Source organism: Hyaena hyaena, unplaced genomic scaffold, assembly GCF_003009895.1.
Source record: "Hyaena hyaena isolate Hyena2069 unplaced genomic scaffold, ASM300989v1 scaffold_27, whole genome shotgun sequence".
In the NCBI taxonomy this organism is placed as follows: domain Eukaryota; kingdom Metazoa; phylum Chordata; class Mammalia; order Carnivora; family Hyaenidae; genus Hyaena; species Hyaena hyaena.
In genome coordinates, this window is record NW_024080659.1 from 2,494,238 (window position 1) to 2,518,609 (window position 24,372).

At 40.1% G+C, this 24,372-nt stretch overlaps 1 protein-coding gene across 1 annotated transcript in view; it reads right to left on the reverse strand.

Moving 5' to 3' along the window:
- The window catches only part of AKAP10 (A-kinase anchoring protein 10), a 72,713-nt gene extending 53,797 nt beyond the window's left edge, over nucleotides 1-18,916 (reverse strand). The window contains exons 1-4 of the mRNA XM_039227359.1: nucleotides 18,702-18,916; nucleotides 9,443-9,490; nucleotides 4,463-4,645; nucleotides 287-838 (exon numbers count right to left, since the gene is read on the reverse strand). Of these exons, the coding sequence (XP_039083290.1) occupies nucleotides 287-838; nucleotides 4,463-4,645; nucleotides 9,443-9,490; nucleotides 18,702-18,789 (871 nt within the window). The 5' untranslated portion in view covers nucleotides 18,790-18,916. The remainder of the gene's footprint in view (nucleotides 1-286; nucleotides 839-4,462; nucleotides 4,646-9,442; nucleotides 9,491-18,701) is intronic.
- Between the last annotated feature and the right edge of the window lie 5,456 nt (nucleotides 18,917-24,372).

Genomic DNA, 24,372 nt, shown 5'->3' on the forward strand with positions numbered 1-24,372 from the left:
GGTGTTGGATGGGGGGATGGGTTAAATGGGCAACGGGCATTAAAGAGGGCACTTGCTGGGATGAGCACTGGGTGTTACATATAAGTGATGAATCACTAAATTCTATTCCTGAACTCGTTATTACACTATCTGTTAACTAACCTGGATTTATATCAATCAATCAATCAACCAATCAGAAAATTATTCCAACCTTTTTATTCCCCTCCTCAAGTTCTACTTTGTAAACTGATTAAACAAATAAACAAACCAAACAGGATAAAGAGAGACAAGAAAACCACATACTTACTTTTCATTAGTTTTCCTGATAATTCCTTTAGTGGTGAAGAGGGACTATTTCTACTGGCTACTAGAAGTCTGGAGGAGGAATCTTGGGTCTCCATGGGAAGTTGGTGAGTTCCTGTTCTGGCCATTTCAAGATGGAGAGCACTGTCACATTCCCGGGAAAGCAGCAAGTGATTCTGAATGTTGCTAGTTCTATTATTCAGGTCAATTCCTTCTGATTGAGTCATAAGCAGCTGGGCTGAGCTAGAATCCTCCAATCTCTTGTCAAGAGACTCAGTTACAAAAGATGTTGTAGTTTCCTGCTTTTTAGATGGAGAGACAGGCTCGGCCAATGCGCTCTGCTTCACTGTGTTCAGACTGTGTGCTCTTATGCGAGACCAAGTTGTAGAGTGAAAACTTTCAGCCTCTAACCAAAATTTAACCAAATGCTCCATTCTCCGAAGTTCCATGAATTGAATGAAATAAGGGAGGACAACAGTGTCGTGCAAGACTTGTTCAAGGGTCTTTGAAAGACTGGATTTGGTCTCTTGAGTCTGGTAGTCCAGACAAGATCTGCCTAAAAGAAGCAAAAGATCGACAGAGAAGTCAGTCACTTTTAGCATCAGTGGTACCAGAATTCTTGAATAAAGTTTACTTCCCTAGCAATTTAAATGAATAAAGAACTAGATACACTATAGTTCTGGCTTCTAAACCAGCAAAGAAACAACTGTCCAAAACTTATTTAATCCATTAAGAAGCTCTTTGTGACTCAACTATTATCTCTTTTAATGGCAGTTCAGACCATGTAAATTCTTTTTAAAAAAGTCTTTTTTTTTTTAAATTTTTTTAATGTTTTATTTATTTCTAGGAGAGAGAGAGACAGCGTGAGCAGGGGAGGGTCAGAGAGAGAGGGAGTCACAGACTCTGAAACAGGCTCCAGGCTCTGAGCTGGCAGTCAGCACAGAGCCCAACGTGGGGCTCGAACCCATGAACCGCGAGATCATGACCTAAGCGAAAGTCGGACGCTTAACCGACTAAGCCACGCAGGCGCCCCTCTTTTAAAAACAGTCTTATGATACTAGTCCCAAAGAAAGAAAAAAAGGGCAATAGAAACAGGAAAATATATTCAATCTAATTAAAAATCCCAGAAAAGCGAATTAATACAAGATAACAATTTGTCTGTTGTCAACTGGAAGATGTTGTTTCAAAAAGTAATCAATAACAAAGGCCAACACTGTCACCTATGGATGATGAAAAGAAAAAAATGGGAAAATCTTTTCAGAGGAGCACTCAGTAACAGCAAAGCTTTGGTAATCTTCATATTCTCCATCCAGTAACTCCACTTCTAGGAACTTTTCCTGAGGAAAAACTGTGGATGTGTGGATATAGCTAGAAAAATCTTACTAATTCTTAGCACTAGTTACAACAGAATAAAGAGCAGCTCTGGGATTTTAACTTCAAAAATAAAACTAAATAAAAATATGTTCATTTCACATTAAACTAAATTTAGGCTATGATTCTAACTACAAACTAGCTGTTAAACAAAATTTTTAAAAAATTTTTTTACATTCACAGCAGTGGCATATTGAGTTCATTTTCATAAAATTAACAGGGCTTCATCAATTTTTCAAAAGGGCTTTTCTTAATCCTTTGATATTCAAATCATTTTCTTTTAAAGCACTTTGAGAGTCATCCTTACTGGCTGTCCCATTTTCATTGTTAGCTAGAGCATCTTGGTCAACATCACTTTCACAAACTTCAGAAAATCCTGATCCTTTACAAAACTTACAGTATTTTAAAAAATTCATTTATTTTGAGAGAGAGAGAGAGCAAGGGAGGGGCAGAGAGAGGGAGAAAGAATCCCAAGCAGGCTCCACGCTGTCAGCACACAGCTGGATGCAGGGCTCGTACTCACAGACAGTGAGATCATGACCTGAGTTGAAACCAAGAGTTGGAGCCACGCAGCCACCCCTAGAATTACAATTTTTTAAATTAAACTTAAAAATTTTTTTTGATGTTTATTTATTTTTGAGAGAGAGAGCACGAGCGGGGGAGGGTCAGAGAGAGAAGGAGACACAGAGTCTGAAGCAGGCTCCAGGCTCTGAGCCCAACATGGGGCTCGAACTCAAGACCAGTGAGATCATGACCTGAGCTGAAGGAAGTGGGACACTCCACTGACTGAGCCACCCAGGTGCCCCTAAATTAAACTTTTAATTTTGAGATCATGGTAAATTCAAATACAAGTGTAAGACACAATATAGAGATGCCATGTACCCCTTACCCAAGTTCCCCTATGGTAACATCTTACAAAACTACAGTACAGTATCCCACCAAGGTACTGACATTATTGATACAACCCACCAATCTTACTCAGATTTCCCCATTTTACCTGTACTCACTTACGTACTTTGTTCTATGCAATTTTATCATACGTAACCACCAAGACACTGCACAGTTCCAATGTCACATGGATCCCTCATATGGCCTTTTATAACCACCTTCTCTGTTCCTAACATCTGCTCTTCATTTCTCTAATATTGTCATTTCAAGAATATTATACAGGGGTGCCTGGATGGCTCAGTTGGTAAAGTGTCCAACTCTGGCTCAGGTCATGTTCTCACCGTTCGTTGAGTTCGAGTCCTGCAGTAGGCTCTCTGCTGTCAGCACAGAGCCTGCTTCGGATCCTCTGCCCGCCCCCCCCACCTCTCCCACACGTGTGCCCACATGCTCTCTCAAAAATAAACAAACATTTTAAGAAATCATTTTTAAAAAGAATATTAGACAGATGGAATCATACTGCATATAATCTTTTGGGATTGGCTTTTGACTCTCAGAAGAACCCCCTTGAGATTCATCCAAGTTGTTAGGTATGTCAATAGTCTGCTCTTTTTAACTGCTGAGTAGTATTCTGTGGCATGGATGTACCAGTTTATTCAACCATTCACTCACCTGTTGAAAGACAGCCAGATTTTGGCTTTTTTTTTTTTTTTTCAGATTTTGGCTTTTAAGCTGCTATGAACATTGGAGTATAGGTTTTTTTTCATGCAAATGTAAGTTTCCATTTCTCTGGGATAAATGCTGGGTGCAATTGATGGGTCATTTGGTAACTGCATATTCAGCTTTATAAGAAACTGCCAATCTGTTTTCCAAAACAGCTGTACCATCTCACATTCCCATCAGCAACACAGGAGTAAACCAGTAAAAAACTTATGATTTTATTTTGTGACCACTACAAATGTTTGTACTGTACTGTGGAGTGTGACCCAGTGTAAAAACTTTAGCACCTTTGAATAAACACTAATGTTAAGCAAAGATGTCAAAAGAGGGATTAATTTTATTAGACATCAGTTTATTCATGTTTTTTCTTCAATTCATGATACCATGATATGCAATTTTTAGAAGTTCAGAAATCTAGGTGACAAAAATTCAGATAACATCAATTTCCTGCATATCTTTGCGTGGGGGTGGGGAGTACAAGAGAGAAAGAAAAGTTTTTTTTAACAGAATAGGGATCCTACTACACACACTGTTATGTGACTCGCTTTTTGAACTGTAACCTTAGATGTTTCTCTATGTTATCTTCAAATTTTTAAATGGCTACCCACTATTCCCAATACAGGTACACCACGACTTGACTACTTCTTCATTAAGATATTTACATGTTGTTTTTGTTTGCTCTCACAAATAACGTACACATACTTGGATACATATCTCTTTGCATATATGTGAATATATCTGAGGGCTAGATCTTGTATTTTGATAAATACTTCCAAATTGCCTACCAAAAAATCTTCATCAATTTATACTTCCACTAAATAGGAGTGGCCATTTCTCTTCATCGACATTAACATTCAAATGATCAAACCTTAAATATTTGCTCATGTGTTGGCCGAACTTGTTATTTAAATTTACGTTTCCCTGAGTATGTGTGAAGTGAAGCAACTTTTTCATATAATTAGTAGCTACATATATTTCTTCTTCTGAAAATGGCCAATTTTTCTACTGAGAATAGTTTACACTTTATACTTATAGGAACACAATACAGTGCCATTCATTATATGTATAGCTGTTATTTTAAATATTTTTTCAAAGCCCGTTCCAATTATAGTTCCAATATATAACTATAAATGTGGCCAGAGTTTCACATATTACACTCAAATCCTTCCTCCAACTGGAAGTTAACAAGAAGTGAGTCACTTACCCAGGTCACCAAAATGAGCAGCCTCCATGTGGCTTGGCTGCTTTTTAAGTGTCGCTGTCCTGCTACTGGAGAAGGAGTCCATGTTGGCAGAAATGGCATTGATCGCAACATGACTTGGTCCTGCCGCCTCCAGCAAGGCATGATTTTTAGTGCTTTTTTGTGGGGAATGTACAGATATTGAAGCTGTAATTTTTCAAAAACAAATGGTTAAAAATTAAACACAATTTGATTGTCTAAAATGGTCTCATAAAAGGCCTTTCAGAGAACTTTAAAAACTAAATCCTGTAATACCTTTCTTATGTATTCGCACTCAATAATACTTAGGGGAAAGGTAAGTTAATCAAGGAGCAGAAAACTGGAAAGAATTATCCTATTATTACTTAAAACTCTCAAGATACTGTGCTAAAATGAAATGATCTTTTTTGTCCAAGGAACAAAAAACTAAAACAAAATAGAAGCTTAAGGGGAAAGACCAGAAAAATACTTTTCAGAATACTTATTTTACTTTTACTTTTTATTTTTTTTAAGTAGGGGCCACACCCAATGTGGGGCTTGAACTCACAACCCTGAGATCAAGAGTCACACGCTCTAATGACTGAGCCAGAAGGCGCCCCTTTACTTTTTAACTGGGTAACGAATTTCTCTATTTAATAAAAAACATTTTGATCAAAGTTCAAGCTGCTCAAACATAAAGCACACTTAAAAATTTCACAAAATAGGGGCACCTGGATTGCTTAGTTAAGCATCCACCTTTGGCTCAGGTCATGATCTTGCAGTTCATGAGTTCGAGCCCTGCATCAGGCTCTGTGCTGACAGTTCAGAGCCTGGAGGCTATTTCAGATTCTGTCTCCTTCTCTCTCTGCCCCTCCCCCTCCAACTTGCGCTCTGCTTCTCTCTCAAAAATAAATAAACATTAAAAAAACATTTTTTTAATTCACCAAATATATTTGCTTTAGTAGTTTGAAGAAGTATCTTATTGACTTCAGAATAGATTCATTACTTATTCATTAACAGGAAACAATCAACTCAATATTATAATACTGTCAAAGTAAATCCTGTGACCTTGTTGCTATGCAGCTGAATCAAAATCTAGCTATCCCCACAAATATCAATGACTCTAACTCAGGGTTTTGAAGAAGTTTTGGTTTAGTACATTGCTATAGGGACAAGGATAGAAGAGATACAGGTCACCTAGCATTCCACACCCCACACCCTCAAGATAAGTACTCTTAGATAACTAAACTTATTGCTAATAGAACTATTTATTTTATTACATTGCCAACAGATAAGCACTCTCAATCTCAGCAAAGAGTTCCCAGACACAGATTCTGAACAGCAGCGGGTAATATTTATGAAGAATACACAGTACTGTAATTCAATTTGTTACTCTTTGAGATGTTTTGATAAGTAGGATAAAGCAGGTAAGAACATGAATGTCTACACCTATTTTTCGGGTACTTACATTTACCAGTCATCCAACAAGATTTGGGAGAATTACAAAATGGAGTTATCGAGACATTGTTTTCAATTTTAGGATAAAGTCTTGTTTTTTTGGGTGGTTGTTTTTTTTGTTGTTGTTTTTTTGTTTTTTACTTTCATGATAAATCAAAGAAACCAAAATCATTTTAGCGAGTTTATAAACAATAATAGTTCTTTGCATAAATAACTACAAATAATAGTGTAAGAACAGATAAGACTAATGGTTTTCTAATTAGATGTATATGATGATATAAAATGCTATTAAGCTATTTGTGCAAGGCTTTTTTTTTCCCCCCTCCTCTTCCTTAGTAGAACTATTAACTTATTTTAGATGTGGCTTCCAGATAGTCTATCTTCCTTTGGTCTCCATGGTACTACCTGCTCCTCTTTTTACAGAAAATACCTTTTCTATCTGTGCCTCCCTTCGAAACCCTTCGAACACATTTATTTAAAGTCCACTGTGTCAGATGTGGTCTCCTTCCATGACTCCTCAGGACCTCCCCTTCTGAGGTTCTCTGTTCTTTTATTCCTTCTGCTAGAAACAACATTTATTCTCAAATCTTCAACTATTACTAGAGCAATCTTTTTCAAACATATTTTTTAAACCTGTAAATGCACTCTTTTCCCCCAAATAAACTTAAGTTAGACCCTGATACATCTGTAAAATAGATAAATCTCTAAATAAAGTATCTAAAATCTAAATAGATATCTAAAAGAGATTTAAAAACAGAGTTATTAGTAACTGGCTAATTCAAGGGGAAAGTCTCACTCACACCCTGGACCACTCAGCAACAGCTCCTAGAGTGTAACTCTGTGGGACTGGGACCCCAGTTGAGAACCCCTCACTTGTATCTGAGACCTGTCCTTTGATCTGGGCTTTGGTCCTGTATCTGTAATGACTTCCTAGCTATTCTCACTTCGAATTTACATATCAAGACCCATTTGCCCAACTATCAAGCTTACTGCATCTTCTCCCAAACTGAATCTCCTATTCAACTTCCCTGTCTCTGTTCAATCTGCCGGTCTCCAAAGCTCAATCAGAATCTTGTACCCATTCTTTTTCGCTCTAAGTGTTTACCTGCCAAGATCTGTTGACTTTTCCTTCAAGATATTTAAACATCTACTTGTCTGTTTATTATCAACACCACATCCTTAATATAGGCCTTTCTGTCTTACAGCAAAAGAACTTCTAGGATCTCCATCACACAGATGGCTTTCAGACAAACCTTTCATAAATACCTTATGTAAAGCATCAACATCCTGTTCAATAGCCTGTAGGCTTCCTGTTTTTCTGTCTCAACTCTCTTTTCTGGTCTTTAAGGTCCTCATAATGGATATTAATCTTCTGTAAAAACATCCCTTTACCTGTCTGAAGGTCCCTTTGCCCAATATATACTCAAAGAAACAAGAAGCTATGCTGGTAGGGGAAAAAGAGAAAGACTGCCTCTTTCATTCAAATCCTTCTTCTTATTCAACTTTTACATAGGTTAAGTCCCATTTCTATAAAGTCTTCTCCACACTTCAGAAACCATTTGCTGATCTCAAATTCCTCTCAACTCCTCACAGCACTTTGGTTAATGAAGTCAAGACACTGAGGGCCTCTTCTGATAAAACTAGAAAGCAACAGCTACCAACGGAGTACTGGTTGCTTCTGAGACATCTGGGGGTACGTATTTCAGCACCTCTCACAACAACTTTGCAGGACCGGTATTTCCCTCATTTGGGAGATGCAGACACAGAGAGAAGTTAAATACTTTGCCAAATGTCAATGAGATAGTAAAGAGTCATTTGTTTCAATGGGCAGGATTTCAACTTTGGTCTGCCAGACTCTAGAAAATCACTTTTACCTCTGGATGGAAACCCGGACTCTAGAATTACTGTGTGCATAAAATATACGTAAATGTCTCCAAAGCACCTCCCACCCAACATGCCAAAACTGAACATATGATTTCCCAACCTGGTTCTCCACCAGTTGCACTGTTGAGCAGGCCAGAAAAGTAGGTGTCAGTCTTAACCTCCTTCTCTTACGTCTCATATTTATTCAGTAACAAAGTTCTATCCATTTTAGCTCTAAACTGATCTCTCCAGATCTCTTTATTTCCATCACCACGGATTCCAGCCCATGCCATCTGTGGAATACCCTAATTAACGTGCCTCTCCCCTACCAATCTGTAAGTTCGATGAGTACAGGATCCAAACCCTTTCTGTTCACTGTTACAGCTGCAGTTTTTTGGCTAATGCCCAGAACAGAACAGGTGCTCAAGAAATGGTAGTTATTAGTATGCTGGGGTATTTGCTACTATTCCGTGTCTAAGTTCTAATCAGACTGCAAACTTCATGAGGGCCTGTTTCCTGTCTTGCTTCTGTCTTATTCCAAGGTAAGTCAGATAAGCACAAATTATATACTGTCACAGGGTATGAACATAGAACTTTTAGCCTCATACAGACTTAGAAGTTAGGCAGGTCAATCTTCTCATTCTACAAATGAAGAACTGAAGAAGGTTACGGGACTTCCCAAAGTCATACTGTTCGTGGCAGAGTTTACAGGAGAAGATCCATGGGCCTGAGACATCACAGTCTGTTCCTTCTACAATCAGATCTAGTCTTCATACGCACTGCTTGCTAAGGGCTTGAAGCCAATCAAATTTTGCTTGAGGAGTTGCATGAAGCAATATGGAATCCAACTGGCTTTAAACTATCAGAAATAAGCAGAAAATAAGACTGCAAGCTACCCTAGTTTTTCCCTGATTTTATAAATCTCTTAAGTTATCATCAGTCTCTCTGGCAAACTGATCATATATAGTTAAAACTCAATGCTAGCTACGTAACATACAAACATTTAAAAGAAAAATCTAAGCAGCAATCTATAGATTTCATGTAAATAAATTTTATATATGAAATTTACATATAACAGCTACAGAAACAATTTCCATTATAATCTCCCATTCCAATCTTTGTACACTGACATGAAACCAGTCAAAACTAGAGTAGAGATCACAACCTAAAAAAGCACGTTCTAACCTATAAATAAGGGCAATATATCGATTACAGTAAAGTACTCTGAGTAAATTTTAAGACCATTCATCTGAAGCAACAGAGAAGTTAACACTGTCATCACCCACACTCTGGACAAACAATAGAAAACCAAGCCTCAGAAGTGGCAGTTCTTTCACTTAGTTGTCAGCTCAGTTCAGAGTATTTTTTACTTTTTGTTTTTTTACTATAAGACAACTAATTGCTTTTAGGAACAATGAAATCGGTGATTAATAAGGAGGGCCCTGGTTTACTGCATCACTAGGACAGCCAGTAAGTGCTTAGTACAAAGCTTATCATGTGCTAAGTGTTGAAGAGTACATAGGCCAAACCAGGAAATAAGGTACAACCCTAATTATAAAAGGCAGAGACGAATAATGGCAAAATAAGGGGGAAGATAACAGGATTAAATAGCCCATAAATGCAGAGCACATCACTTTTTAATACAATGGAATCTCATGAACGCACCTTTAATTGACTTGACATCTGAGGTCTTCTCTTGTTCTTTGCCTTTCACTAGAAGATAAAGGAGCATTATGAGCAACTTTTACAGTCAAAAATTTCCATTCTCTATGTTGTAAAAAGGAGACAAGCTGTATTCTAACAGATGAATTTTCAAAGTTGTACAACAATGGAATAGGTGCCTTGGGAGGAGACAGGGCAGGAGAATTGTCAGGGCAAATTTCCCGAAGGAAGTGACCTTTGAACATCGTTCAATCAAAAGCATGAGCACAGAAGTGTGCTTATGCAGAGACAAAGTCAGAACACCTGGCTTCAAATTCTAGCTTGCCACTTATTACACAGCCATGTGATCCTGGACAAGATACTTCTCTGGGTCTCAAGTTCCTTGATGTATAAAATAAGATCAGTAATAGCCCCTATCTTAGAGGCTTGTGGGTGAAAACAAATATTTGTAAAGGATGTAGGAGAGAAACAGGCACACAGTAAATTCAGAATGTTAACTAACGTTATTACAATATGCCAACTACTACTATGATACTTTCAATATCATAAATAAGTTGTGAATCAAAGACAAGAGTTGATTGTGCTTCATATCTTACTTCTTGTGTATTACCCTCCCAGCATCGAATACAAACACTCTAAACTTCTAAAACTCAAGGCCCAACAATTTCTCTTAAAAATCTATACAGTTTCTTCTCCATTACACAAAACAGTAGAAATTCTAAACTGCAAATAAGCTAATAATGTAATATCCAAGAAAGGAGGTACATGACAGCTTAAGCAAAGTGTAAACTCTTACAGGATCTAACCCAAGACTATTTTTAACCTTCCTTACTTTTCTTGTATTTTTTTCAACATTAAATTTTCTTTAATGCACCACAAAAAACAATCAAAATAACAAATCCCAAAATGTGACCATCTCTCTTCTTGTGCTCTTAAACATTAAACATTAGTGGCAGGAAATAACCAGCTCTCACAGTACCTGATAAATCAATCTGTCAACAAGTATTTGAGTGCCTTGTATGTGCTAGACACTCTCCTGGCTCAGAAAAGAGCAGTCCTGCCTTCAAGAGGTCTACATGCGTGAATGTGGAGATGAACATGGACAAAAATAAGATCATTTCAGGTACTGATCACTACTGTTAGGAAGACAAGCTAAGGAAATGAGGTAGAGGGGACTGGGCTCCAGCCCTCACCACAGCCTTTGCCAACTGACTACATCTCCCGCTTGAAAAGTGAACTTGGCTTGGCTTCTGTGGCACTCCACCTTCCCAGTTTTTTAGCTGCTCCGTCTCAGTTTATCGCCTTGGCAACTGTGAGTTTCTCAGGAAAAGGGTTTGAGCACTTGTCTTTTCATTACATACATATATGTATTTCCTGGTTGAATTTACCCATGCTTAAGGCTTTCAACATCATAAATAAGTTGTGAACCCTATATTTCTATTTCTAGTCTAATCCTTTTTGACCTTAAATTCATTTCATTAACCATCTACCTGTCTTCTTCCCTAAATCGCACTGGTCCGAAACAGAACGCACCATCTTTTCCCAAACCTGTTCTACCTCAGTCTTTAACTTCACTCATGAATGACACGATTACCCCATTTCTCAGGCCAAAAACCAGGGAGTCATTCTTAACATGCCGCTCTCTTACCTCCCACACCCAAACCACTTCTAAGAACAACGGACTCTACCACCAATGTATACCTTCCCGGTTCCACTTTTGGCACCCTCAGTACATTCTCATCTTATAAATCACAGCTCCTAGTCAATTTCAAACATAAAAGTACACACACAATCCAATTTCACCAAATATTAGTATTCTGCCTCACCTATTTTCACCCCCTGAAATATCATACACATATTTAAAGGATCCTATGAACCGCTACCTGATCCCTTTGCTCTTCTTCCCTTCCCAGAGATAAAATTTGTCCTAAACTGGATGTTTGCTGCTGTGTATGTTTTTAGACTATAACTACATTATTAATACTTAAAAAATGGTATTATTCTGTACATCTTTAAAGATTACATAGGGGTGCCTGGGAGGCTCAGATGGTTAAGCACCTGACTCCCGGTTTTGGCCCAGGTCGTGATCTCACGCTCTCCTGATTTCGCGAGTTCAAGCCCTGCATCAAGCTCTGTACTGTCAGTTTGGAGCCTGCTTGGGATTCTCTCTCTCCCTTGCTCTCTGCCCTTCCCCTACTCACAGTGTCTCTCTCAAAATAAATAAAAAATTAAAAAATAAATAAAGTACATACATGATATCCTTTTATACATATCTGACACCTGTATCCATTCCATAATTTCACTTTTGTCTATACTGATACAGTTCTAGCAGTCATGTAGCTCAAGTGCATTCATTTCAGCTGCTTCATTCCTAAAATACACTTTTATTTATTCATTTTCCTGTTAATGAATATTTAGATTTTATTTCCTAGTTTTCACTATCACAAACATTGATGTGATCAACAATCTAGTATGTGTTTTTCTATGTATATATGTAAGAATTTCTCTAGGATAAAACACTAGAAATGGAACTGTTAGGTAACCAATGATGTGCATTTTTAACAAAAGTGGCTATTTAATAGTCTTCAAATGATTTTTTTTTTTAAAAACTCATTTCCTTCATTGAGGGGATATCCTTTCATGTTTATTGGCTTTTTAAGTTTCCTCTTTTATGGGCTGCCTATTCAAGTCCTTTGTCCTTTACATATTGGTAGGAATGCCACTCGTATTCTGGATACTAATCCTTTGTGTTGCAAATACCTTATGTATATTTTATTGTATGGAGGCTTTGAGTGCCTGGCTGGCTCCGTGCAAAGAACATGCTCTTGACCCACATGTTCTTGGCCCACATGCTCCTGACCTCAGGGTCGGTGAGTTTGAGCCCCATGTTGGGTGTAGAGATTACTTAAGTAAAAAATAAATAAATCTTTATTGATGGAAGTTTTAAATTTTAATTAGCCAAATTTTCATTATGTGGATTGTATTTTCCTGTGCATTATTGTTTAAGATACCTTTTCCTACCCCAAGATCAGAGTTTTCCCCATATTTTCTTCTATATGATTTTCAAGTTTTGCTTTTTAAAATTCTGGATTCTTATCTACCTGAAATTTATTTATCAGAGACTGGGAAACTACAGTCCATGAGCCAAATCAGGCCCACCCCTAGTTTTTTATATAATGTTTTATTTTAACACAGCCATGTCCATTTATTTACATACTATCTATGGCTACAAGGATAGAGAAGAATGAGATGAGAGGCCTCTATGACCTGCAAAGCCTAACAAACATATTTACCATCTGTCTTTCACAGAAAGTTTGCTGACCCCTAATGTGTATGCTAGGAGGTAGAAAATACTGTCTTTTTCCAGAGGGATAATAAGCATCATTTACCGATTAGTCCAACCTTTCCCAACTGAACAGAAATTCTTTAGATACTAAGTTCCCATACATACCTGGGTCTGTTCCTGGGCATTTAAATTCTACTGTCTTAGTTTCCTAACGATATAATCAGCCTTTGGCAGGGCCAAGTCCTCTACCTTATTCTCTTTTGAAACTATCTGCCATATTAATTATAGGGTCAACTTGTCCTGATCCTAAAACCCCCATGGGAGTTTTTAAAGCAGCACCGACTTAAAAGATTCACTTGGGAGAGTTCACATCTTTCTGGTATTGTATTTTTATCCATGAACACAGTACACCTCTCCATTTACTTGGGTCTCCTTTCTTGTCCAATTGGGTCGTATAAACTCCGTAAAGATTCCAGTCTTTTGTTTTTACTGGCATCCAGGGATACAAGTGAATTTTAAATACTTACATATAAATGCATGTATTTTAAAAACCTAGCCAAAATTTTTTTTTAAAGAGTTCTAATAGTATGTGTGTAAAATTTCCATTTTCTATATATGTAAACATGTTTATCTGGGAATAAGGATTCCTTTGTTCTCCCCCCTCTCCCCTCTCCCAAAACTTAAGTTTCCCTTCTTTTGTGTGTGTGTGTGTATGTATGTGCTATTGTAAAGACTATATTAGCTTATGTTTTGTCTTATATCCCTAATATATTTTTCCATCCTTTTACTTTTAACCTTCTCATGATCCTTCTTTTATTTAAAAAATTTACAGCAGGAACCCAGTCTGTAAATCACTATCTTTTCACTGTCTGGAGCAGCCCATTTCTTTTTATTGTGATTACTGCTCTTGATTTCTAAAGATCATTCTTAAAACTTTATGATTATGAATTTGTTGATTTCTCCTGGTAATTCTGTATATTTTGCTTTATGTATTTTGAGACTGATAATAGGCACAAAGCAGTTCAGAATTTTATCTTCCAAGTACCGTGCTCATCTTATCATAATGTAGTGACCTTTTTAGCTCTAATAATGTTTTGTGCATTAAAGTATGCCCATCTGTCACACAGCTTCCTTCTGGTTAACATTTGTCTGCTGTATCTTTCCATCCATTTATTTTCAATTTCTCTACGTTCTTACATTTTAGCTGTGTTTTCAGTAAAGAGTTTATGGTTGGATTTTGGCTTATTATCCAATCTCTCTATCTTTTAGCCATACAGCTTTTTGCTAGAATTTAGTCTATTTACATTTATTGTGACTACTGATCTATGTACGTTTATTTTAGCCACCTTATTCTGCCTATGCTTCTTCTTGTTTCTGTTAGTTCTTTTTTTAAAATGAAACATCTAAGATAAATATTAGAATTCAATCTGATTAACACTCAAGTTTGAGCCACACTGGGGTTTTTCAAATCTCAACATTATGCTGTATTTGGGTCAGAAAAATTTTGAAAAGAAATAAAACATGCAGGTACAACTGAAGTCTCTCCCTAGGGAAATAATTTCATAAGTTGAACATTCATTGTTTCTGTCCATATTTTTATTCTTTAAATACACTTATGTACCCATAAACAACATAAAGCATTGTTTGAAAGTTTTTAAACTTTATACAAATGGTCCTACCAGCTGCAATTCCCAACAGCAGTGTACCCTAACCAAAGGGACAGGCTTTAATCCTAATCCTTAGGATTTCTTAAGAACTTCACTCCCATAAATTAACACCTCTCTTCTCTATCATTTTCTCCCTCTCTACCAGATCATTTCTATTAGCATACAAACATGCTCTAGCATCTTCTATCTTAAAACAACAACAACAACAAAACCTCTTAACCAAATAGCCCCTTTTAGTTCCTTTTCATTGCAAAGTTTCTTGAAAAAGGTGTTTTCTTAGTTTTACTCTTCCTACTTTCCACACTTCACATTGTCCCCTCAACCCATTTCATTGATACTACTCTTAAAAGTGACCAATTACTTCCACATTATCAAACTGGATAGCTATTTCTCTCTTGATCTTGCAAGTGACATTCAACACAGGACTCCCTTCTTTATGAAACCTTATCTTCTCTTAGCTTCCATGGCATTGCACTCCTATATGACAGGCATTTTAGTTTTGATTCTCCTTTGTCAATGGCTCATGTTCCTTACTTTCACTTCTAAAAGCTGGATTAACTCCAGAGCTCTCACCTAGGCTTCCTTCTTGTCTACAGTATGGCAGGAAATACACCATGGTCACTGAATTCATTCTCTTCTTGGCAAGAGGACTGCGGCCTAGCACGGAACTGGTTAGTTACTCCACACTTCCTAGCAGCCTCTGCAGTTAGCTATGACAATGACGAGGTTCTCACCAACAAAATATGAATAGAAATGGTTATGTGCCACTTTCTGGCCAAAGCTGCTCTTTTCTTCCTTACCAAGGATCAGAGAACTGAGGGACAGAGAGAAAGGGCTATAACGTGGCTTTGCCAGAAGACACCACACCCTAAGGGAAAGAGTTGTAACAAAATGAAAGGAAAATGATCCCTGGATGATTGTGATGCAAAGCCACCCAAAGAACTTGGACCCCTACACTCAAGAGAGTAATAAAACTCTATCTTGTTTGGGCCATTACACTTCAGTGTCTCTGTTGTAACAGTTTAGCCTTTCAACATAACTAATTCACATACTGTATGCATTCTCTTGGTGATCTCTACAGACTTGTACATTCAACTGCCTCAACATACCACATGGGTGTCTGAGACTTATCACAAACTGAGAATTGCCAAAAGACCATTCCACTCACTCCAATCACTTGTTCATGTTATCTCCATCTCCAAAACATATCCCACTGCCAATAAATTCTAGGCTTTTTCTGGTTCCTTAAACACACACACCCAGCTCATTCCTGCCTCAGGACATTTGTACTTCCAATTCTCTCTGGCTACAAACCAGTTCCTTTCATCTTTTGTGAGGCTGGCTCTCTCGCCTCATTGAGATCTCAATCTAAATACCCCCTTCTCAGACAAGCCTTCCTTTATAATCTGATCCCAAATTGTCATCCTGTGATCTACTCCCACAACAGTTAAATTCCCTGCACAGCACTTCTTACTAGCTGATAATTTTCTTGTGTTTTTATTAACTTTTTCAACAAATATTTACCAAATTCCTAACAATATCCCAGGCACTGACCTACACCTGCGAATACAACCGTGAACAAAACTCAGCTTTCATCTTAACGAAACGCATAGTAAAGCAGATGGTGATAAATTCTGTAGAGGAAGTAGAGAATGCTGTAAGAGTGCAGGGGCTGGGTACTGCAATGTTAAAGCAGGATGGACAGAAAAAACTTCACTAAGATGCCAAATGACTGAAAACCTAAGGAGATGAGGGAACAAACAGTGGGTATCTGTGGGAAGAGGTTTCCAGGCAAAGAGAAAATATAAGTGCAAAGGTTCTGAGGTGGGAATGTATTTGACAACAAAGAGGCCAATATGAGTGGAACAGTAATGGGAAAGGAAAGCAGGAGATGAACACAGAGAGGAAATGGGACCTTGATTAAGAAGGGCCAAGAACGGGAAGTTACAGGAAAAAATCTGAAAAGAGATGTGGCATAATGCATTTTGAAAATGCACCAGAGGGGTCAAGGAGGGAAGGGAAACCAAACTGAAGCCTACAGCAAAATAATTCTGTTCTTGATTTTCATAAAACCGGCTTCCTCTTAACATTTAAGCTGACATGTGAACGACATCCTTAAAGATGTTAAGGACTTCCTTAACTGCCCAATCTAAATAGAGATGACTGCCTAGACCAGGGATCAGGGATGATGAGAATTTGGATATGTTCTGGGGTAGACTTAGCAGACTGGATGTACATATAGAGTAGGAGAGAAAGAGAAGCTCAAGAATATACTCCAGTTTTAGCCTGCACAATTAAAAGGCCAGAAATGCAATTTATTGAGGTGACAAAAAACTGGAGCTAAATTTTAGATATAGTAAATGACACACCCATCCGTTAGTCTATTACTTCCATTTAGTAGACAGACCTTCATCTACTAGGTAGAGGTATACAGTGAACCGACAGTTGGATAGAATATTCTCAATTCAGGAGAGAGAATTCAAGCTGGGGATGTAAATTCAGGAGTCATCAGCATATAGGTGGTATTTAAAAATGGTATTTAAAGACTGGATGGGATCCCTAAACAGAAGCATCTCGAGCTTCTACTCTTGCCATATTCAGTCTGCAAAAAGCATCTACAATGATCTTTATATAACATAAGACCAAATCACTCCTCTTTAAAAATGTTTAAATAATATCATCTCTGCAGTTGGAATAAAAGCTAACAACTATGGCCCACAAAGCCCTGAATCTTGTCTACCTCTCTAGGCCCAAGTCACAGTAGCCTGCCTTCCTTTCTTGACTCACAACTTTTGAACATGCTATCTTCCCTGTGCTTCAAAATGTTCTTCCCTAGCCTCTGTTACCTCCTACAGATTCCTAAGCTCTGAGTTTCAAGGTCACCTGCTGAGAGGCCTTTCTCTATCCTCAAACCAAAATATGGTCCTTCTCTCCAGTTATCTCTGTCGCAACATGTTATCAATTTGTAAACACACACACATAAGAAAGAGAGATTTCTTGTCTGCCTGCCCCAGCAGACAATAAGTTCCATTAGTGCAGGCACTTTGCCTTGTTCGGGGCTTAATTGTGAGGGCCTAGCACAGTGCCTGGCAAGCAGCAGACATTTAAATGTTGAATAGAGACAACAGTCTATTATGCAACATGCAATTTGCCTCATTATACACAGAATGCGTTCTTTCCCCTTCAAAAACCAAACCAAACCAACCCAACGACTTCAACACTGTCAAACAAATTAGAGCTTTTAACTATACCAAGGTATGTTGTCAACAAAGCTACCTTGTATCACTTTACAGGTTTCCTTCCTTCAGCACTGTTTGCATTCATTCATCACAGCTTCATTCACTCACCCCGACACCACTTACTAAAACTCGGTGTGTACTTAAAAGGAATTCTTGAATTCATAGCTGAATGGGGCCTTCAGAAATCATCTAATTCTCAGTTGAGAGAAGAGAAAAAAGTGGGTTAAGACTTTTCTGTCCCAGGTTACAGTCAGTAGCAGAGCAGTTCTATGAATCCACGTTCCTGATTTAGTGTCTTCTGTGGTTTTTTTCCTGGTACATTTTCTCTTAAATAACTAGAATTCAAAGAACCACCATCATCGAAAAAGACCTACCCTTGCTCATTTTGCACATACATTTTTAATGACACACGACAACTTTATCTAGGATCAAAATTAAGCTGCCTCTACTTAAAACCTGGGCAGCTATTATAACTAAAAATCAGAAATATAAGCAGTTCACAGAATGAGTGTCCCAGCAGTTGGAAGACTTGCTAAGTCATCAAAAGAACTAGTTTCTTTAAATAGGGAACTTTCAGCAATAAGTAATGGTATTTTAGGAAGTGCAGAATTCCCCCCCCCCAAGAAGGAATCTAGAAAACAGCATTAGTTGAGGAAAACAGTTTTTTCACATGTTGCTTTTACACGTAAAATCCTCAATATTCTGAAAAGTCAGAGACTCTCTTAAGATACTAAAGGGATTTCCTTTTCCTTGATCCATAGTTTTAAACACACACACACACACACACACACACGCCGAAGGCTGTTTTTTACGCCAACAGGCAGTAACTTGTATGGACGTCGGCAAATACTTTTGGACCAGCGAGGCAATTCCCCCCTCTGACCTCGCGCGAGGAGGCCACCTTCTCCCTCCCTGCAGGGTCCGGGAGCAAAGCGAGGCACGCAGGGGGCGTCTGCGCGGAGGCCGAGGGCCCCGCCGCCGCCGCCCGGGAGGAAGCCCGTGCAGGCCCACCTGCCCCACCGCCGCCCCTGAGGCCCAGCCTGGCTCCCCGCCGGAGCCCCCTCTGCTACCTTTCCGCCGGAAGAAGGACATGGCGGGGCCCGGGTCGGGGCGGAGGGCGCGGGGGGACTGTCGCGGGGAGGGCCCGGCTCCCCTCATTCAGCAACCGACCCGGACTTCCGGGTCCGCAGCGGCCGCCGCACTAGCCTGAAAAGAGACCCTTCTTCCGGGTGTGGGCCCCGCCGCCTCCTCGAGAAGCCCAGGCAGCTCCTGCCGCCATATTATCAACAAGCCGCCCGCCCGGAGTTCCGGTCCTTCCCCGCGCGAGGCTTCACGGGAGGCCGCGCTGCCGGCCCCGCCCCCATCCCCGCCTCCTCTCGTGGGTGCGGGGGGCAAGCGCCCGCCCCGCCCACGTGACCCTGCGCGCGTGCGGTCTGTGCCCTTTCCCTGACGGCGGGTGGCCGGAACCTGCGGCCGCGCGCTGTCTGTGCCCTTTCTCCGATGCCGGGTGGCCCGGGCCGGCGGCGGTACCCCGGCGCAGCTTTGTGGTCCCCGGCTGCAGCCTCGGGTGGAGCGGGGCCGACGTGGTCCCCGCAGAGCTGACCCTCCGGGAGCGGGAGCCCCCCCGGACCCCGGAGCTGAATGGTCCGGGGCGCGCGGTCGTGGGCACTCAGAGCGTGCCCTTGTGCTAGGCGAGGCCGGCACTGCCACGCTCCGGCTGAGCCCCTCCCGTTTCTCCGTTCCAGTGGGGCCGAGCGGCACTGGCCGGCCAGAGCAGCCTCGCCCTGCACCGCCGGGCCCTGCTCTCCCAGGAGAGTAGACCCCGGTCGTGCGGTTTCCAGGAGGTCACGGTTCCTCGAAAGAGGAACAGAAGGCATAACCTTCTTTATGTGGCTCCTCTCTCAGTCACACTGAACTCAGCAATAAAAAAAATTAAAAAAAAAAAAAAGGAGAAGTGGGCTTATTTTCTGAACCAAATCCCTGCAAGTTTGAATGGGTAACTTAAAAGCATCGCCGATAATTACAAAACAAACTCGTGAATCATCCAGCTTTGTTCAAATGCACTGCTGGCCCCATCATCCATCCTTAAAGCAGAGGGAAACAAGTCTTTCTCCCTCTGTGTCCTTGACCACTGGGTGAGTGTGCTCAGTGCCTGGTAAATAATTGTGTGTGCTCTTTTGGGGAAAGGAACTTGGAAGATAGCACTCCATAAATGTTCACTGAGTTTTGTTTTTTGTTTTTTTTTTTTAAATCCGTGAAGCCCATCATGTGACAATTGGGGGAAACAGGGCCAAGAAAGAAGTCCATCTTGTCCGAGGTTACTAAATGTCAGTCTTGAGACTATAACTAAAACCCCAGGGTCTTTTCACCATATAATCAGAGCAATTTAATAGGTTTGTTTTGGTCCAGGGCCTGTAAGGTAATCAGAGCTGATGTTTATTGAAAGTTTTCTACGCACAGTTACTGTGCCAAACCCTGCAGATTAATAATAGTCTTTGGAGTCAGTCTTGATGTGGGAAAAACTAGGCACAGAAAAATAGGCTACCCACGGTCACGAGCTAACTAGGGGTGAATCTTAGATTTCAAACCTAGAGAGCTGGCCTCCAGAGGCAAAGATCCAGCCTCTCCCTGGGTAAAGAGAGTGTATCCAGGCAGAAGCAAGAAAGACTGACCGAGGTCCTGGATGCCTGAGTGTACCGTCCACCTGACTTGGTGCTGAGAAAGGATGTCTGTTTGACTCCTAGAGGCTGCATAGGAATTTGGGAAGTGCCCTCCAGGGATCCGAGGGGTTGTTGGAAACCAGACTGTGCTTAAAGGGGACCCCTCTGATGCCTGTGGCCAATAAAACCAAAGATCTTGCTTCTCTCTCCTTGGAAATGGGGATTGTCTGAAGTCGAGCAGGAGTGGGGGGGTCGGGGTACAATCTGTATGAAAGGAATAAGCGGTACCTAGCAGAGAGCACAAGGCATCTACACACTTGGCAGGAAAACACAGTGCCCCCTCCCTTTCCCTATTCGTCGGGAGTCCAATCCTTTGGCAGCGGCTTTTTGTATTTGTGGACTGGTTAGTTGCATGGGACGGAAGGGGGAGTGCGAGAAATCTCCTGAATATCATCGAATGGGAGCAGCGCTAAGGAATATGGGGAGGTGCTGGGGGTTGTGGGGGTGGATAGTGCTCTAATCCCTGTAACTATCCAATCCTTTCTCATCTTCTCCAACTAAGCCACCTTCCAGTGTGATTACTGCTCTTGAGCCCCTCCTAGCAGAAATTGGGGAGCTGCCTTTATTACTCCAGGCATCAGAGTACATTCTAGTTAGGTGATGATAGCCACAAGTACTATTATGTGCTCTCAACATACTAAGTGCTTTATATTCACAATCTCACTTCATCCTTTACTTTCTCCCCCACAAAAGATCCCGTGAGATGCCTAATATCATTACCCCTAATTTACAGGTGCTGACCTTGAGACTCAGAGTAACTTAGCCAAGGAGCACTGGCGAGTAAGGATTTAAATCACTGTCAGTCTGACTCCAAAGCTATTTGCTTATACCACTTGCTGCTTTCTTTTCCTCCACCTCCATCTAATACCCATTTAGCCGATGTTCCAGCATGGGGTGTCTATTTATTGGGCAAATATGAGGCGAGTGATATCTAGCAGTGCAGATGCCTTCTGAATCATCACCCATTAAAGTGTTTATACGCTTCAAGGAAGCTTGAAGAGTACTATCATTTAATCTGTAAGAATTTGATGATCCACCTGTGAATAAAGTTAAGATAAAACGAGAATATAAAAATAAGCAAGGGTATTCCATTTGCCTGAATACCCACTTGTGGCAAACTGATATTCTGCATTGCATTTCGGAGTTAATTTGTTACAGCCACTTTAATTTACATGTAAAACAAAACACATTTTCATCAGAAGGAGTTCCGTTAATTATATTCCTAATTTTAAGGGACTCCTCACAGTCTTTTGAAACCAGTTGTATCGGTTACAACAAATGAGTGAGGTAAAATCAGCAAGGTAATTACCACAAAACCAGTGAATAAAATTAATCTCCTGTGACACACAGTTTAAAATCTTAATGAAGAATTCTACAACAGGGGCTCCTGAGTGGTTCAGTCGGTTAAGCATCCGACTCTTGATCTCAGCTCAGGTCATGATCACATGGTTTGTGAAGTCAAGTCCTGAGTCTGGCTCTGTGCTGTCTCCCTCTCTCTCTGTCCTTCCTGCTCTCTCTCAAAATAAAGACTTTTAAAAAAGAATTCTACAACAAGCATTCAACAAGTATAGTTGTCTATATCAAACATTCATAGCCTCAGGGATATTATTCAAATCAACCTTTTGATACTGTAGAGAAAGGAAGCGTGCCTTATTAGTAAGCACATAAAAGCAACTCAGATTCATGACAAGACTCAGAATATGTATAGACGTAACTGAAAATTCTTATCAACTGTCAAAGGCTACTTCCTAAACCAGTGTTTTACATTCTCAAAAGCATTTGCATCCATAGCTTTGTAAAATTTATCTCTGTCTCTCAAAAGAAAAAAAAAAGTGTGGCCTCTGAGTTTTAGTAAAAGCTAACTGAAAAGCATCTGGGGCTTCACATAATTTATTTCTTCTATAGTCTCTAATCATGCCAGATAAATGGTAGTTTAATGCACATTTTTCCCATCAAAGGAACCCAAAACAAGAAGGAGATATGAGAATAATCTCTTAAAAATGCTTAACAGAGAGAGGCCTGGGTGGCTCAGTTGGTTAAGTGTCTGACTCTTGATTTCAGCTCAGGTCATGATCTCAGGGTCATATGATTGAGCCAACTCGGGCTCTGTGCTGATGGATCTGATGGATCCTGCTTGGAATTCTTTCTCTCTCTCTCTCTCTCTGCCCTTCAAAATTAAAAAAAAAAAAAAAAAAAAAAACAGAGACTCCCACTTCTGTGTGAACCAGAGTAAAGCCATCTTCGACAAATCTACCTTGATTTGATACTATGCATGACACGGAGCGGGACGCCTAGGTGCCTCAGTCAGTCAAGGGTCCAACTTCGGCTCAGGTCATGATCTCGTGGTCATAAGTTCGAGCCCTGTGTCTGGCTCTGTGCTAACAGCTCAGAGCCTGGAGCCTACTTCAGATTCTGTGTCTCCCTCTCTCTCTCTGCTCCTCCCTTGCTTACTCTCTGTCTCTCAAAAATAAATAAGTGTTAAAAAAAAGAAAAAAAGACTATGACATGGAGCTATTCTCGAACATTTCCTCCCAGCTGGTCTGCTAGCATGTGCTTCCCAGCCTCCAGAGCTAGAAAAGCAGGCCTTAATGGCACTGGGGTTGTGGAAATGCACTTGACTTACAGTTGCCCAAGACACACTCCTGTCTGTAAGTCCCCTTAAGAAATCATTTCTTGTCAAGATGGACTTGTCAGCCTTTTCCTTCAGTCTTATGGCTCCTTTGGAGATCCTTCTGGATACATCTCCTTTTCATGGAATAGCTTCTAATAACAGTGGAGCAGTTAACTTGGACTAGCCACCTGCTGAGGAAAGTGGGGGGGGGGGAAGGAAAACTAAAACCAAAAACTATAAGACATTAAAGAAAGAAGAAGGTAATGACGAATTACCAGATGGAGAGAAGAAAAACAAAATCCAGTGAATTAAGTTCCTCATTTGGGGTCTTTTCTCTGAGACTTTCCTGTTCAGGGAAAAGAGACTGAGGAAGAAAGTTGGAGCCCAAAGCCTGCTTTGGGTCAAGATTCTGAAAAAGCTACACCAGCAGGGCGACTGCGTGGCTCAGAGGTTAAGCGTCGGACTTTGGCTCAGATCATGATCTCACGGGCTTGTGAGTTTGAGCGCCTCGTCAGGCTCTGTGCTGACAGCTGGGAGCCTGGAGCCCACTTCAGATTCTGCGTCTCCCTCTCTCTCTCCGCCCCTCTCCTGCTCACACTTTCTCAATCTCTCTCTCTCTCTCCCTCTCAAAAATAAATAAACATCAAATAAATTTTTTTAAATCAAACTGAAAAAGCTACCCCAGGAGTAAATCAGCACTTAGCAGGAATTGTAACCCAGATTCAAGATATCTGTGTGACTTAGGACATCTTAGTACATTGAGAAAATCCTGATTCTTGGTGTCCTAGATGCCTGATGGAAGCAAATGAAAATCCACTTGGAATAAGATAGTATCACCCAAGGTCTCAAATTATTTCTACAAACAATTGTTCAAGCATAGTGTCTAGCACATAATCTCAGATATTAGGCACATAAGGAGACACGACACTAAGAACAAGATCCAAGAGAAATGATGAGCAATAGAAATAGTGACACAGGAAGGGGCTCCAGATAGTGGAATTATTGGTCATAGATTTTAATATAATTATGCTATGATCGAGGATATAAAAAAGAAATTTGGAAATTGGGGCCAAAAACTGGACATCATAAAAACTGACAGTTATATACGTGAAAAAGAAGCAACTAGAAATCCTAGAACTGAAAAGCAAAATAACTGAAACTAAGACCTACATAGATCTGTAAGCAGAGTTATAATAGAGAGAATTTGTTAAATGGAAGACAGGTCAGAAGAAACTATTTAGAATGAAGCATAGATAAGAGACCTAGAGAAGAATACAGTGAGAAGTTTTACCATTTGCTTGATCAAAGTCCCAAATGGGGAGAAAAGAGAGAATGTAACAGAGGAAATGTATGAAAACTTAGTGGCTGACAATTTTCCCAAGGTGATGACAGAAAGCAACCTACCAATTC